This window comes from Alligator mississippiensis, chromosome 1 (genome assembly GCF_030867095.1).
Source record: "Alligator mississippiensis isolate rAllMis1 chromosome 1, rAllMis1, whole genome shotgun sequence".
Lineage (NCBI taxonomy): Eukaryota > Metazoa > Chordata > Crocodylia > Alligatoridae > Alligator > Alligator mississippiensis.
Genome location: NC_081824.1, coordinates 137975148 through 137992757, shown reverse-complemented (window position 1 = coordinate 137992757; position 17610 = coordinate 137975148). Strand labels below are relative to the sequence as shown.

The following is a 17610-nucleotide window of genomic DNA, read 5'->3' as shown; positions in this document are numbered from 1 at the left end:
AGTTAGTTACACAAAAGGCACATGGAGCATCTGCAGTTCTAGGCAATTTTGAATGGAGTTGGCCCTCAACTAAAGGCAATTTGTTACTGGCTACTCTGCCGTCTAGTGGAGAGGAACTGAAAGAGAGCACCCTGTCGGCAGTAGCCTTAGCTGGGTGTCAGTGCACTATGGAACACCATAGTGCAAAAAACTGATGCAAGTTACACTAGTGTTTACTTGCATATTAAATTCTGGGTGGAGACATGAGTAGTCCAAATGGAACAGCAAGCTCTCCCTAGGGGCAGCTGGAGTTGACACAGAACAGGTACTATGTTCTCACAGTTTACTTAAAATGAAAGTTACTGCTATGAATTCAGAGGATAAATTTCCCACTCCTAATAATATGGGCAAAGCAATAGCAACTGGGTTACCTTGTATGTGTTTTTAGAAAGGCTGGACAAGTCAAAAGTGTAGTGCAACTGCTCATCAGTCACAGAACAGCCTGAAGTTTTCACTTGATCGGGACACACCAACGGAGTGCCCCACTCAAACACAAAGCTGCAGTCAAGCCTTCTTATCATCTTTGGCTTCCCCTGTTACCAAAAAAGCAAAGTAGCATTAGAGGTTTCAGTTATATCTCTGCAGTTACTTAGCAGTCAGGAGAAGTCTTAACTGACTGTAATCTTGGTTCAGGGCTACCACCTGTACAAAATACTACAACTTGAACATTTTGCAAGCATCAAAGCATCCATTTTGTATCTTATCTAAAGGATTTGCAGGATGAAGAAAAAAAAAAGACGACTGTTTTCCACGAAATGGAAGTTCAAAATTTGGCTACATTTGGCATTGAACAAAACCTAAAAAGTTCCAGAAGAATCTCAAAGAAAAAATCCTTAATAAAATTCAGCTTTAGTTCAATTAAAATAGTTTTGTTCCCTTCCCAATTTTGTTTAAAGAGAGACTTCAAACCAAAATTGGTCGACTACATGGGGAAAGAATATTTCCATTTGACATTTTGGAACTTTAGTTTGGCTCTAAAACAAGAAATTCAGCAAGATAAATGTGATTCCCGCCCCCCAAGTTGTCAGATTTTGAAGGAATGCATCTCTGAAGGAAGTGGCTTTGCTGAAGTTTCTCACAAGTTCTTGTCTTCCTTTGCTTATATTAACCTATGAATAAGACCCAGCTACATTAGAAGAACACCTTGGACATGCATTTGAGCACTTGAGAAGCACTAACATTTACAGCTTGCTGTGCATCCTTAACTTGGTCCCCGATCAGGAAAGAGTCCTTAACTTGGCAGAAAGGATTCTAGTTTGATATCTACTCAGTTACACAGTAATTCTGTAGAAAATAGTCAGGCTAAGTACAGGTAATCAAAAAGCCTGAGGTTGAATCTTCGTAGGTTAGGTCTAAACTGCACTGACTGAATTAATAGGCAAGTGAACAGACATTCATTTTTCACACCAGAAATGCAGCCACATGCCTGCAGTGGCCCAGGGCAGAAGCTGGGGAGGGATAGGTGCTAGAGCACGCCTCCCTGGCTCAGCTGAAACAGGCAGCTTGGACCAAGGCTAGCCCACTCACCCTGCATGGGAGGTTTGCAGAAGAGATCCAAAGCATCATGGGTGGCTGGAGGGTTGAATTAAAACGTGAATCTAGAGGGGATCTGGGACAGAAATTCAATAACTGATTTAGGTTAAATCCAGTTTAAGTCTGATACTTCATCCATCCAGGCTTATCTTAAACTGAGTTGCAGCCATTTTGAAAGTGCGTTCCATGCACTGAACTTCTGTTGTGTTAGATTTGAACCAGTTTCCACTCACTTATACCAGTTTCTGTGCAATTTCTGTACCTAGCCTGAAAATACAGGCAGCCAGACAACCTTCCCTAGCATTTCCTATCTCACATGCCTAAGAACAAATCACCTTCTAAAAAAAACATGGAAAAACTCAATGCAGGACAGAAGAAAGATTTACAGATTTCAGGTTTTCTGACTTTTGGTACAGGGTTAAAAAGAAAAGACTCACTGAATGCTGTTACTGAAAAATGAGAGCTTAGAGTTATTCCCCACTTAGCTGATTCAGCTTTGTAACCCGCATAGCCTGCCATACCCAGAGGAAAAAAGTGCACCTTAAAAACAACTGAATTGGGCTATTTACTTCACAAGCATCTTCTTTAATATTCACTGTTCTTGCATAAAGTTCAAAACAAAAATCCACTAAGCCAGTGGCTTTCAAACTGGGATACGGAACATTGTGCCAAAGGGAACGCGCCTACATTTTAATAATGACAGTGGGGCTTTTGAATGACGTGCAGTGCATAATGGGGCTGTCACATGCTGATGTCTGTGTCGCTTCTCCTATGGAAGGAACATGCAGAGACATCAGGTGTAGGGGATATAAGCAGTAATAATTTTGCAGCTAACTATATGCAGTCAAGAAAGTTTCAAAATCACCACACTAAGAAAAAGCAACACTCCCTGATCAGTGCTCATTTCTATATGCTCATATATTTTATCCTCCTGCTTTTAGCTTATCTTTTCATTCCAACATGTGAATGCTTCTTACCAGAGCTATTCCTCTTTCACACTGGAAGACTATAAGGGAAGTATAGTTGAGCTTTCTGTCTGCTGGACAAGGCGTGGTACTGTTAAAAGTAATATGGACTTCATTTGTTGCAGGATTTAGAGTGGGAGGTTCAGTGATGCGACCAATGTCCTAAATAAGCAAAGCACACTTGTTAACAAAATGCGTATTAAGAACTGACTCGTATCAAAGGAACTGAACCCCTACATGTTCTATTGGCTATGCTTGCTCCAGCTCAAGCCAAGTGCACCTGGAAGTCATTCCCTATAATTGCTCTCCTTAAAAACAGATACATCTTTAGAACAAGTCGAAAGGAATTTAACTTTAAATACTTTCATTTGTCCATTTGCCCCTCCTCACTTACTTTAAGGGTAGCACATTTCAGTAAGAGAACATTAGTATCCCTGGCAGTCTTGCCTAAGACTGTGCTATCACCTTCAAACTCTATCATGGTGTTTTGGCTGTATCTGGTCATCAAATCTTCTTGTGAAGTTTTGTAGATCTTTAACATTGTATTAGTTTTCCTCACTGACCTATCTAAAAGGTGAAGCAGAAATGTAACACTCTGCTCTGCCACACAAGGTGGCTAGTTAGTTTTCTGCTCACCAACTGAAATATTCAGCAGCTATTTTTAATGAAAACCCAGGAGATAGAGATATTTGCTTACGGGTTTTGGTCCATCAGTAAGAGCTGTCAGCATGACTGACAGGGAAGCTTGGAATACCAGAGATTATCTCATTTGGGATAAGATGAAGACACTAACAGTAGAAGATGCATAATGGATAGACCTTTGCTGATGCTGTTTTAATCCATCTACAGCTTCCTTCACCCCCCTCAACAATCCTGACTCCAAACAAGACATTTCACTACATCAGGGAGGTTTTCAGGATACATTTGTCAGTTCTCAGTATTCCAGTGGTTTCTGGATACTGTACTTACTATAGGAGGACCAGTAACAGGAACCATGCAGACTGCTGCCCCAGGAGGGCAGCTGACATCTTTGATTGGATTGAGGGGCTCACAAATATTAATGTAGAAGTCTGGAGTGAGGTCAGTTAGATCATCATCATCAAATGCCTCATAATAACCCGTTCGATGGATCAAAGGGGAGAGGTCAATAACTGAGCTGCCATTCAACACCGAGCATTTCACCTGTTAAGAAACATGTTTGATGTTCTCATGGAATTGTTTGTTCTGCAATGACACCCTTTGGTCAGAAAGGGGAAATTACACTTGGAAAAAAAAGGTAAATGCATTTTCAAAATGAGAGCTTCCAAACAAACCCAAGATCATTAGAGCAAATGCATTAAGGGACTCTTAATGCTTATAGGCCACAGCACATGAGAAAGTATTAGTCTGCAAATACACATAGCCACTGAAATTCAGATAAATTTCACAGTAAACCAAAAATAGGCACAGGATTACACTTAAAGTGAAATACTCAAATCATTAGCTGATAATGCAGTAAACTTCTCATTGTATAAGCAAGGCTGCTATTCCTAGCAAGTTAATATTTACTGGCATTATTGAAAATTAAAGGTTCCAGTGTTATCAGTATCAAAGAATTTAATTGGGAGCAACACACTTTTATCAGTGTCCAGTTTTAGAGACAGAAAAGGACCATTATGATCATTACAATCAGTGGCCATTATACAGGGCCACTGATGCCCTGTATAACATATTGGAGAAGTTCACCCTGAGGGTCCTACAATAATCTGTTCCATCCACAGCATTTTCAAGAAAAGATGCATATACACACACAAATCATGAAATTAAATTAACTTGCAAATACCAAAACTCAGTGGTTAAGCTGAAAATGAGCCTGGTACTGTTCTGGTTGGGAGACATAGGGTCTTCCTAATAGATTAGTTAGGAACATTACCCAAAAGACTTCCCTTTGCAGGGCTTGGAGGTCTGAAAACTAATGCAGTTTGAAGTCAGGCAGAAGGTGCCACCCTGTCCTGAATCCTGTCTTAAATGGGGCTTGTTAACTAGAGCCAAACTTTTACTTTCCATGATACAAGCTCCATACACTGTATTTACTGCTGCTTCATTAGCTAGACAAAACAAATACTTCCTGTAGGAAGAGTTATCCCCACCCAGGAAGCTTAGCAGAGGTCTCTTTACAAAAAACTTCTGTATTAGAAGAAGCTTATCTTCTGAAAGGAAGAATCTAAACATTAACAGCAGTGTTGAAGCACTGTTACTATGGTTTCCTTGTCAAAACTTCAGCTTGTGGATCCTTACCTCCTCTTCACAAGCTAGAGAAGTATGCCAGGAAAAGTAGTGTGTGCAGGTCTGTTCATCAAAAGATAAGAGAACAGGCTGACCATCTCCAGCATCTGATTTGCACACAAAGCTAAAGTGACTTCTGTGTTTCAATGCAGAATTCACTGGACAAGGATCTCCCCCTTCATAGACCAGTTTCAGTACTTGATCCTGATAGGTTAACATTTTGCTCTGTCTTCCAGCAATAATATGTTTCTGACCATCACTAATGCAGACGCCTAAATAAAATTAAATGAGGAAGAGTTAGATTTGGAAATAAAACGACTGTATCATGCAACCATTCATTGTTCCTTATGTCTTCAGGAAGTTATAAATAAGATTGTAAAGAAGTCTGGAAAAAGCGTTCTCATGCTTTTTTTTTAATCTGAAGTCTTTCAGTACATAGAACTGCTATAACAAAGAGTTGCACTGGTAGGTTTAAATTTAGATTTACAACCACTGCCTTGCACAAAGTACAGAGTTTAAAAATCCAAGCAATTCAACATTTTAACCAGGAATTAATACAAAACAAGCAAGAAACCTCATTTCAGAACAAGGTTTATCACCTTCATACTGAAGTGTGTGAGATTCATTCAACAGCTTGCTTGCAAGAGGCAGCATTTACACTGCACATTTTAGTGTACTCAATACATAGGAATAGTGTCAAATTTTTTAAAAATGTTTAAAACCGATTTCTATTAACTGTTCATTGAGAGGCTGGGAATACAGCCTATGACCAGCCCGGTGAAAAGTATGTGTGGGTGGAGGTGGGGGAATGGAGTGAAGTCTGGTGGCATTTTCAAAAAAACGTGGTTATGTAACAAGATGCTTAGCCCCCATTGAAAATTCTACTATTTGAAAATGAAAGTATTAGGAATAAGGCATGCATCTACTCGCAGTGCTTACCTGTATCTTCGGGTCACTAAAAGTGCCTTTAAGATTTAGGAACCGGTCTTTCTTTTACTTTTTAAAAAAAGATCAATGGCTCTCCAGTTTCTCTTTAATTAACAGATACACTCCCAGTTGGTTTCAATTATTAAAAAGTGCTGGCATTTCAAGAGATAAAGGTACTAATCATCCACTCTACTGCAATTGCATTGAAATTAAAATCCTTAATACCATACAGGACTGGCACTGATGAAAGTGACCTTAAAACCTTAAGCAAATTTTCCCTGTTTCTAGATATGGATAATGAAAAAGCAGCATCATTAAGCTTGCTACAGGCTGACGGTTTAATGAAGTTATACCAATTTAGGCCTAAGTCCATGGCTTCCATCATTTCAAAGAGTACAGCAAAAGCTGCGTTAACCGACACTTTATTAGCTGGAAAACTCTACTAACTGGCATCCAAGGGACACAGCAAAAACGGAAGCAGAAGCACCACTTCTAGGGGACTTCCAGTTTCTGCGCTGCAAGCCGAGCTTTTCTTTGTCACTTCTTCAGCCCACGGCCTGGGGCAAAGCAGCCTGCGTGGGGGCCCCTTCTCTGTCCCCCGGCACACTGACGCCAGGGAGTGCACCAGACAGTGCATATTTGATTTAACTGGCATCCCCCATTCCCAGGGGATGTCAGATAACAGAGCTTTTACTGTATTTATATAACAGAACTGTTTAAATGAAGAGCCAATTTTTCTACTTAAATCTGTTTTGCCTGCCCTGTTTTATGCCTATGAGCAGTCGCTCAACATGCAACATTTCAAAACTAACAGAACCACAATTCCCCACATTCCCACAAATAATGCATGTGCTTGCTTCATGGAATAACATTATGATGGCACAAACATTTAACATGTGGGGTCCATTGAGCTGGAAAAGATTTTTGCTTAAAGACAAAACCACGCAAGTTAATTGTCCATTTGATGTGTGCTAAACCCTTTGCATATTACTGCACCTCTACCAAGAGAAGTTACCTAAAGTGGTAACAAGATGCATTTAGTGTCCTCCGTACATAGTCGCACACAAAATTGCAAGAGCTCTGAGGCTTACCAGGTCAGTAACTGGGGTCCTAGATTACTAAGACTGATACTCAGCCACGTGTGAATGAACAAACAGGATTTTCAGCACTGGTCTCTCTTTCAAACTCCAATGATAAGTCTCACTGATCTGGAATTTGAAAGAGAGACTTATCATAGACAATTCTGAGTGGCTTGGGAGAGATTGCCCCCTTCCAAACAAAACTGGGAGTTTTCTTCCCTAAAGGACAATAGTAGGATTCCTCTAAGCTTAGCAGGTTCCCCATCATAGGGTTCCATCACGTCATCCTTATTTTTCAAGGTGTCTTGAAGAAATGTAAGAAGTAGATACTGACAGCAACGTTTTCCTATTCTGTCTATTAATTCCAAGTTCCCTGGGCAATAGGATGAATTTACTTTCTGTAGCACACTGCGGCCTAGAGAAGACAGTCTAGATAGGATCGAAACCCCCTCAGCAGGTTCAGTTTTATTACATGACAAAACCAAGCCTATTATGGCTGAGGGTACTTAATATACAGATGGAATAAGCTGTTTGAGTTAGTCTCAGGACAAGTCAAAGGGCATGCATCTACTACTATAAAAATTTGTGCAACATCCTCCTATCATGAGATCATCACTCAAGTTTGATTTCATGATAGACCATAAGAACTGCCATGTACTGGGTCAGACCATAGGTCCATTTTGCCCAATATTCTGTACGTCACACTAGCAGGAAGGAGATGCTAAGAGTGAACCCAGGCAGACCAGGGTTTTTCTGCTGTTCCTCCCCTGCTTGCAACCTCCAGCATTTTAAGGTCTAGGAAGTTCTGATTCAGATACGGTTACCATATTTCAAGTTCCCAAAGAGCAGTATGATTGCAGGGAGACAGTGATATGCCAGTGCCTTGCCTCGCCCATTCCATTGCCCCTCATTCCCAAGCCACAGCTCCTCCCCACCCCAGCCCTGCTGCCGTCTCACTCCCAACCTGCAGACGCTTAGTGCTGCAAGTGCCCCCACTCTAGACCTGCAGCCCCCCACCCCTCCCCTGGTGCCCCTTATTCCAGCCCCACAGCCCCCCAGTGCCCCTCAATCCCAAGCCACAGCTCCCTGCTCCCCCCAGGTCTGCCAGTACCCCTCACTCCCACCCACAGCCCCCTCCTACCCACAAGCCTTGCAGCCTCTCCCACCCAGCCACCCCACCCCTGCAAGCAAGGGCACCAGCCATGGTGCCACCAGCCTGGCCACACAGCTCCCCTCTGCCACTGAAGGGCCCCTCCCCACCACCTCTCCTGCAGCCCCAGTGCCCAGAGTTTTCCCCAGTGCCAGCAGGCACCTGCCTCCCATCATATACCCAGCCCCTACACACACCCCTCAAGAAACAAGCAGCAAAGTTATTGGCCACTACTGTCTGATCACAGTGAGCTGCTCCAGGAGGAGTGAAAGTTTGGTTTTCTTAACAAGACAAACTGCTATCTTCTAGGATCTACATCTTCTAATCTGAATCTTACAATTTGGAAGAAAATCCTCAAACCCAGATCAGGAGCTTGCTGACTGCATAGGCATGGAGGCAGAGTCCGCTGAAGAGCTCTAGAAAGTTGTAGGATCCTGGCCCCACCTGACAGCCAACCTACTGGTCTACCTCCATGGTCCTCAGAAACCACGCTCCCACCCCCTCTCTAGTTCATACCATACTTCACATGCTAGTACAGAACAGTCCTCCTGACACCTCAGATCTAGCACTGATGGATGTTCACTTTTAAAGGAATCTGGAATGCCACTGCAAGGCATAAAACTTAAGTTTATAGTTTAATCTAGTCTTAACTAGCTGCTGTCACCTTCCTTTCAACAGCCCCTATATTTGTGGATTTTTTTAAAAATCCTTTGTTAACTTTGTGATAAAACAAAAAAATTTTACCGACATACTGTACCTACTATCGTGCTTACAACTGGTTTTGTGGCACCAAAGGGGGAAAAAAAAATATTCAGAACAACACTTACCAACCCCAGTACCACATGAGCTTTTAACTTCATCACAAATACCCAACTGAACAGTTTTTCTGCTCTTGTTGTCATAGAGAGTGTAGCCAGCTTCCCTCTTCAAAGAATTCAGGTCAAACAGGTGGCCTGCAGAAAGATCAGAAGGGGGAAATGTTTTTATTTTATTTTTTTAAAAACAAGAGAGACAGAGAAATCCATTCCTACGTATATCTGAGACAAGTTGCCCATCAAGCCAGACGGGTGGTAACTGATAAGCAATTAGAATAAATGCTGATGGGGGGAGTGGGTTAGCCTTGAAGGCTTTTAGGGAGTCTAGCTAGGGTAGAATTAAGGTCTTCAAGAGTTCAATTACCCTAGCTGCCAGTGCTGACAAAAAAAACCAACAGGAAAGCTGAATTCTGGGGATACTGACAGGTCTCTCAGGGAACTACGGTATAGCCAGACGAGGGGGCAAGAAACTTAACTTATTTTGCTTTGCTGTCTCCAAACCTACAGTCAGGATAAAAAGAATTACATAAGCAAGACGACATAGACAATCCTCTTGCTTTGTCTCCTTACTGATTTGCATGTAGAAAGAATGATTTCTAGGCAGGCAATACTCCAAGCATAACCCAATGGGGTGGCTACCTGTGGCTGGCAGGAACTCCTTCAGTGCAACTGCAGGATGTGGTATAAGGGCAATGGAGCTGAGGTTTGCTGTAGGAAGCTCTCAGGATAACCTTGGGGCAAGTGGCAGAACAGTAGGTAGAAACTAGGGCAGCAATTCCCTAACTGTGGGTCGTGACCCCAAACGGGGTCGCAACATCAGCAGATAGTGTCACAGGGGAGGAGGGCTGGGAGTTGGGAGTGAGCGGCCATGCTGACGGAGTATGGGAAGTACTGAACTAGGGACTTTGGGGGTCCCCTGCAAACAAATCTGTGACAAAAAAAAGATGCTTTAACAGATTTGGAGGCATAAAAAAAAAAAGTAATCAGTAGAAATCAGTCTCTACCAAGTTTTGATGACCAGCTTAAAAGGCAAATAAAAATTTCAGAGTTTGGATGTTCGAGTCAATAGCAGGGTCAGGGCCTGCCAACAGCCTTCACATTATAAACCAAGCCAAAACAGCTGTAGGAGGTCCTCCCTTTCTCTCCTGTGTTCCCTCCCCTCAACATAAAGGCTCTCCCCTAAAGAAGGTGTTTAAGAAAAGCCTCCACCCCAAGAGGAAGTAGTTCTAGAGACCAATTTGGCAAAGGAATTTGGGATTCAGAATTCTCTCACTCTTCCCCTTATCCCATTAGGACAAGGCTATTTGAAAATGATCAAATGCACAACTGTTCCCAGCTATCCTTCACATCTGCCATATGCCAGATCCACATGCATAGGAATCACTAGGTCTCCTACCTGTGACTGGGTTTGTTACTCTACAATCATTGTTCATGTTGTTTGTCAAAGGACATGCAGCAGCAGTGAACCACAAGAAAGTATATTCACAGTCTTCCAGCGCAGTTACCAGCTCTGGTTTAGATTCCTGAAACAAAACAAAAAATTAAAAGGAGTTTCACAATAGGCAATTCCTTGAGCATAAGCCAAGTTTAACCCATCTTAGACTGGGTAGCAGTGCATCCTACTCCAGTGATTCAGCAGCCGGCCTACTGCATTCAGTTCTGACCACTTCAAATTGGCAGAGGAACAGTTATTAGCTGCAGAAGGGCTCAGACTTAAAAACAAAAACAAAAAAAAAAAAAAACTTAAAAAGCCTCACACCACTAGCCTTAGGGATGCTGTTGCACAGGAAGAGCATGAGGAACTTGTCTAGAATACTGAAAAGGCATAAAAACAAAGAACTGCATGCATCATAGCGTGCATACATACAAGTGCCACTAAAAACTAAGTGAAATTAATGAGGAACATTTAGGCTAGTATTAGCAGCAAAATTCTTGAAGACATTTTGTTAGTGCAATTCTTTTCCAGAGGAAGGTATCAGAACTCCATTGTTGAGTATATTTTAAAAAAGGAAAACCAAAAACACAGTAGAGAGCAATATTTGCACTAGCAGGTACAGTAGACATTAAGATTTTTGCTCATGTGGTCAGATTGAGCATTTAAATCTGGAATTCTCTCTCTAGCTTAGCTCCCTAAGCAATCTAAAATGTGCTCCACTTTTCCCTTCTCAGCAAAGCTAATATCACAGCAAGATAAGACCTCATCCCCACCAAAATACTTACAACTTTACTTTCATCACACTTGAGGCGCAGTATTGTCATCTTCTTGCGAATCTTGTCTGGGCACTTATCCCCATTAACATACTTGAGAACAGTAATGCCATTTTCCCATCGTGGTCCTTCAGCAACCTCCCCTATATTGATATAACTGGAACCATCCACCAGGCAAGCAGCAGCATTTAATGGACAGGAACCTAAATGCAATGCAAGACAGTAGAAGAGCATTTTGTTCTGTACCCTTATTACTTGTCCCAAGAATTTCAGATCAGCTTTTAAATATAGGAGACTTGCCCAGAAGGATGATTTAAGTGGCATAGCATTGGTTCCTCACCTAATCTGACTTAAGTATGTTTAGCATGAACCTCACTTCAAGAGGCTGATCTGTCTTTCCTAAAAACTTGGTTATGTTCATTTTAGTCACTAAGCATCCCCACCCCTGGCCAAAGACTATGTCCACCTCACAATAAGGCATACAGCAGAATGGGGGATCAACAACCTCTATAGCAACCTGATGGGCAGTCAGCATGAAAGAGCAACAGCCTGAAAGCTTGCTCCTAAAATACCACCATTCTGCAAAGGATCTAAGATCCACCTTTGAGGAGTTAAACTCTCTCAAGCAGTCACACTTCTCCAAGAAGCACATTTCTTGTGCCCTCCTTCCAGGGACTCGAGACAAAAAAAGGAGACTTGGGGTAAAAGTACTAGAGAACAGTAAAGAAAGGCTGTGATTAAGCAGAGCTGGGAATACAAGTACTGCTGGGCACTTCTGCTAGTTTTAGTCAAAATGGCCTTCTCTGTTGCTTAAGAAACAGCTGTCCATCTCTTTTCTGCCTAATGACCTGCTGCTCCATCAGCAGTAGGAAGGTGGCAGAACTGAAAGCAATCATTACCAAATTCTTTCATATAAAATGCACTTTTTTGTCCTCAAAAAACAAAGCAAAACAAAAACCAGCTGCTGGAAATTTGTGTACCTTTTAAGCAAAAAAAAAAAAAAAGATAACAGCAGCTTCTGCGGTTCAAGCCTCTGCTTGGGGAAAAGAAAAAGTAGCAATGAATGCACAGTACATAGAGCAGCACTACGAACACACAAGGATCCCTAGCTACTGCTTGTAGAGATTTCGCTTTCCCCCAGAGGCTCAAGCTGCAGAACCTGCCAGCAGCTCAACAAAAGCCTCTGCCACAGCACTTGGGCTCAGCTCCACTGCATTTCTAAAGCAGAGCTGAGCCCTGGATGCCAAGGCAGAGGCTTCTCCTGAATCAGCTGGGTGGTCCTTCAGCTGACCCTGCAGGTGCTACTGCCTAGGATAAGACCCTCAGCTGACCAGGCAGGCACTGCTGGCTGCCCACCCAGAACAGCTCAAGAGAAGAGGGGTCAAGCAATTTGCTCAGCCAGCAGCACTTATGGTATCCTGCTCTCTGTGTGTGGGGGTGTGGGGATCATATGAAGAGACAGGAGTTTTTGCTCCCCAACTACTGCAGCTTCCCTGGGAAAAGCACCCTAAAAAAACAAACAAAACCAAAAAAACCCCCACAAAAAACCCCACACAAACTTACCAGCACTTAAGGAAAGGGGTTTTTCCTTCTTTTTTTTTTTTTTTTTTTTTTTAAAAAACAAGGTACAAATCTTATTCAAGACTCATATACAAGAAGGTATGGTAGTACTTATGAGAAGGTAGCCATTAAATGTTTTTTCTTCTTGCTCTTACCTGCACCTCCATGTGTCACTAAGGACTTGCAGACATTAATATAGTATCTCTGTGCAGAACCAAACATGGAAATAGCTTCCCAGTTCTCTCTATGCCGTGTCAGAGATGAAAGATCAAATGAGTTTCCTTCACTGTCTCTAGAAGGACACAGTTAAAGTATTGGTGAGTTGAAAGCACTTCTAAAGACTGAGCACCATCATGGATTAATGATCCTGCACTATTCAGGGAACAGAATTGACCAAGACATTTCTCACAGGTAGCAACAATACCACATTTGCCCTGAAGGTCTCATAGGTCATGCTGACATTGTAAATTTAACATTCCCAGCTGCAGCTCCAAAAAAAAAAAAAAAAAGCTAAAAAGACCACATCATCACATTGCACTGATAAGGGTAAGCCTGCCTCCTAAAACAATAAAAAATATGGCTAGACACATGGCTGAGCAGTGACAAATCCCTTGCATGCAAAGTGCATAATTTCAGATTTTCATCATAGTGTCAGGCAACTGAAGAATAAGTATCTGAGACCAAAGCAGCTCACAGCACCCAGAGTCACCATCTCCTAAGCAGAAACATCACCATTAGCATGTTACCACTCATTCAGACAAAAGCAAACCCAACCTACTTGTAGTAGCACTCTACAGATCTCAAGGGCAGGCAAGCATACGGGGTGTGCCATTCAAATAAGTAGGTGCAGTCTGGAGTTTCCTTCAGAAACATGGGCTGACAAAAAAAAAAAAAAAAAAAAAAAAGAAAAAAGTCAAAGAGTTTTTTTCACATATCTAGCTGTAGAAGCAAACTGTTCTTCCTCCTAATTGGGCATTAGAGTGCCCAATTCATTACACACCTGAGCAGATGTATGTAGGAGATAGCCACATGCAACAAGCCTCCACACTGACTTCTCCCCCACCCAACCCTCCCAAGCTCTAGTCATTCTACATGCCTCAGGTAGGTGCAATGTTACCCTGGAAAGCAGTTAAAACCTTCGGTTCCTCTAGGGGATTGAGAGGTCAGGGCAGGGAAACAAGGGCATAATAGCCATCAATTCTTTAAAAACAGGGATCAGAGTGGATAAAGCCATTGCAGGTTGCCTGCCTAGGCCCACATGGGAGCAGAAAACAGCAAATCTAGAACCACCGCTGCTTTGCAAGCAGGGGCTGGGTCAGATGTAGGATATCTACCTTCATCCCACAGAAGGTAAAGGGGAGAAGGGGCAGAGACACAATACAGTGCCTCATGCAAAAGCAAGCTGCTTACATTTGAGGGAAGATCATTTATTTAGGGGGAACAAGGGGGGAGCTGATAGAATTAATGTATTAAGCAGACCTGGTTTTTGAAAGACTGGGCTGTAGAAACATGATGTAGTAATACTTTTTCCTGGGCTAAGAAGCTTAAATCAAAGGCAAGTAGTTTCAAAGAAATCAGCAGTCCTACAAGGAAAACTCTGTGGGAAGGGAAGAGAGGCACGTACATCTCTTTCAAAATGGTTTCAAGTGTATACTGGCCAATGCCCAAGGAAGGGTAAGACGGGTCAGGCTCACTATCGCAAAGATGTGCTCAGCTTTATCTGCTCACAGCTGAGAACTCTGGCCCTTTTCACCGTTTGCTGGCAGCATGTGCTTGTGAACACTAAATAGTCCCGACATTCTCTTATAATGGAGACCTTATATCCACGTAAAAAAATGCATCCATCTGCTTCAAAACAAGCATTCAACTTCCTTTAACAAAAGCTAGAGCTTGATTTCCGACATCTTGGCATAAGCGCTGCAATTTATTTAATCCAGAGATTTCTGATTTACAGCAACCAATATAGTCGTTCTACACAACTCAAACTGAATAAGGAGTTCAAAGCTTTGTTCTATATAACTTTCAACTGGTCCAGCTCTAAATGTGTTACCTTAATCCACTCAAATGAAATGTGATTTTACAGTTATAAAGTGTTTAAAATTATGCTTTTCTAAACTTGTAAAATTCTGTTGAAATGTAACTCCTAACAAAGCCTTAAAAAATGCCTGCTCTTCTGTGAGGATAAACTATTGGCTACCCTGCCTTGTAGTCTACTCTTAAGAATTAAAATTATTCCCTCTTTCAGAGTGGGACCCTTCTTGTTATTCCTTCAAAACTAGTTGAAGACTCGGGATTGAACTATTGTACTCGCAGCATTCTCCAGGTGCTGCTGCTTTTCTTGGGTGCCTCAGGTCAGAGACTACTTGTTTTACCTTTCATTTAAGCTGCAGCAGCTGAAGGCATTGACAGATAGCCATTGAAAGCACTCCAAATCTGAGTGCTACAGAGCCATGCACACACAAATTCCCTTCTACCTCCAATATGTTTCAAAATGGCAAAGGACATACAGAAGCAGTGATCTCCCATCACAGGGATGGAGAGCAAGAATCCTAACACATCCCTTGGCCTTTCAAGTACGTCAGCTGTGAATGTCTGTACCTGTTATTTAGAGTGCTACAAAACAGCTTATCTGTCCCCTGTCCAATATACCAACCAAAAAACATTTATCCTGACAGTTGGGATGCAAAGAAAAAAGTTCTCGCACAGCATTTCTGGTCCTCCTTCAATTACACTTTCCAAACAACTATAGGGTCCCTCCAGTTTCTCTTATCCTCAACTCTTCCCTTGGTTAAAGTGAAACTTCTAAAGTTGTCAAATGATACTGCCATTCCTGTACATACTAACCTCCAGAGCACTGTTGTCACAGTAGAACAATATAGTAGTTGATCGCTCATATATTTTGTGGCATCTCTCCCCACTGGTGTAGTTAATCTTTATTAGTCCATTTTCAAATGTCAGCTTTTCATTGTACAATCCTGTTATATTAGATGCAAAAGTTAATTTAACTAAAAAATCTGAATTCAAGCAGTGAAAAAAGTTAGTCTGCAGAAATCTAGCTGATATATCTAGCAATACAGTGACAGAGAGTAGGCCAGAGAAATTAGTTGTAAGACAGATTCCTGCTCTCACCGCCTCAGATAACAACAGCTAAGTTGCACGCTTTTGATGCCCAGTTTGCCAGCAACACTACTTAGGGTCTTTGGTTTTGAAGGGAAAAATCACCTATAGACTGCCAAACTATGCACCTCATGCTCTTCTGCAAAAACTTAATTATTAGAACATAGTAATTATTAGAAGGTTATATGTACAGTCTTGCCCCCCCCACCTTAATGAAAGTGTTGCTTCCGACTTCAATGCCATTTTAACCAAGTATAACCAACACCTCGCCCCTACCCCAACTCTCTCGAAGAACTGTCAATCTAAGAACAGCCCTCCCTCCAGTAAGGAACTGGGATGCGGTCCTCCAGGGACTAAAATTCAGTGCCACTTTACGTATTAGCCAATGAAGACCTCTAAAGCAATGCAAGGAGACACCAGATTCAGTTCCTTACCCATTCACAGCAAGGCAGCATTCTTGAGCTGAACTACTGATTAACTGTAGTCCATATCCCACAGACAGCTCAGCAGCAGCACATATACCTTAGTTTGTCAGACTTTGTGGCATCATCATTAACAGAACCTGAAGGATAGCTAGTTAATATATTCTCACTTACATGCTAATTTGCAAAGTTTCATTAGTTTATACTAAGTTCTCCATCTAGAGAGGGGGGAAACTATAATGCCATGGAAATTTGCACTTGTGGTTTTTAACAACAAATCTTTTCTCCTAAACTCAAGAATTACTATACCTGCTATTTTTCTAGAAGTTGAGTTTGTCTTCTTTACTTGGCATGAGGATACTGTATGATCCACTGACTTGCATGATTCTGCTATTGTGCCACAGACTCTGAAATAGTAGTCATATTCATCTGTGCTCACTTTCATATCCTTCACAGAAAGAGGTTTCAGATTGTATACATAACCATATCTTGGATCTGTTACCTGACATTTATCACCTTGAAAACAAGCAGAAAGATAGGTCAGCTACAAAAACTCAGTACAGCTATATACAGGTGACAGGATAAGTACTTAGATTTAAAAACACACAACCACCACCCAGAGTAAAATCACCACAAAGAATGATGGCAATATTCTGAATTGAAATTACATGCAAGAACTCCAGAGCACTTACTTGTATCACTGTAAGACAATCAGTCAAAGAAATTCATCTTTGCTGATAGCTTAAATAGACACTCAATAGTTTTGTCCTTGTTTTTTTTTTTTTTTTAAGAAAAACAGAGCTGTAGTCATGTCTTTGATTACTTGTCAAACCACAGCTTGTGACACATCCTTTTAAAGCAGTATTCAAGTAGACCAATGTAGCAAGCAGAAGAACAAGGTAGCAAGCAGAGTTTTAAAAACTTCCAGAAAATAAATGAGAGGCAGAAGGAAGTGCTTTGTTTTCATCATGGCTAGAGGCTGGCAGTCAAATACTACAGTGTTCCCTGGTTGACTCATCACCAAGAACTGATTAATCTTTAAGGTGTAAACACTGAAATTTTGAAGTAACAAAGAAGGGGAGTAGAGTGTGTACGCGCTGGGGAAGGGGGTGACAATCATTCCTCATTGACCTAGTACCAGGTTCCTAAATCTTCCTCTAAGCCTCTGGTGCCAAGCAGGATACTGGATAAAAACAAACAAAACAACCGCCCCCCCCCCGGACCAAAAAATAATGGTTAATGTGTTTAACCTAGCAATTCCCATATTTGATATACCTTCTGTGCTCTAAACAGAAGGAGCTAGAGCTACTAAAGCTGATGTGGATTAAAAAAATTAAAAGGTCCAGCTCCTCAACAGGAGCAACTCTTTTAGCTTTGATAGGTAGAATTATGTTGACTTGCAGAGTTTGCAATTTAAAAATTAAAAGTGTATAGAATTATAGTGGCAGAGTCTGTGCAGGAATTTTAGTGACGCTGAACTTAACATCGAATCTTGAAATAAGCAGGTACCAATATTTACTAGCAAAGGGA

The 17610-nt window shown here is 41.7% G+C and overlaps 1 protein-coding gene across 1 annotated transcript in view; it reads right to left on the bottom strand.

Moving 5' to 3' along the window:
- IGF2R (insulin like growth factor 2 receptor) overlaps window positions 1–17610 on the bottom strand; it is a 92493-nt gene that overhangs the window by 22621 nt on the left and 52262 nt on the right. The window contains exons 27-37 of the mRNA XM_006264580.4: window positions 16390–16596; window positions 15386–15516; window positions 13320–13417; window positions 12697–12833; window positions 10994–11184; window positions 10170–10296; window positions 8786–8911; window positions 4815–5074; window positions 3507–3719; window positions 2550–2699; window positions 411–572 (exon numbers count right to left, since the gene is read on the bottom strand). Coding sequence (XP_006264642.3) covers window positions 411–572; window positions 2550–2699; window positions 3507–3719; window positions 4815–5074; window positions 8786–8911; window positions 10170–10296; window positions 10994–11184; window positions 12697–12833; window positions 13320–13417; window positions 15386–15516; window positions 16390–16596 — 1802 coding nt within the window. The remainder of the gene's footprint in view (window positions 1–410; window positions 573–2549; window positions 2700–3506; window positions 3720–4814; window positions 5075–8785; window positions 8912–10169; window positions 10297–10993; window positions 11185–12696; window positions 12834–13319; window positions 13418–15385; window positions 15517–16389; window positions 16597–17610) is intronic.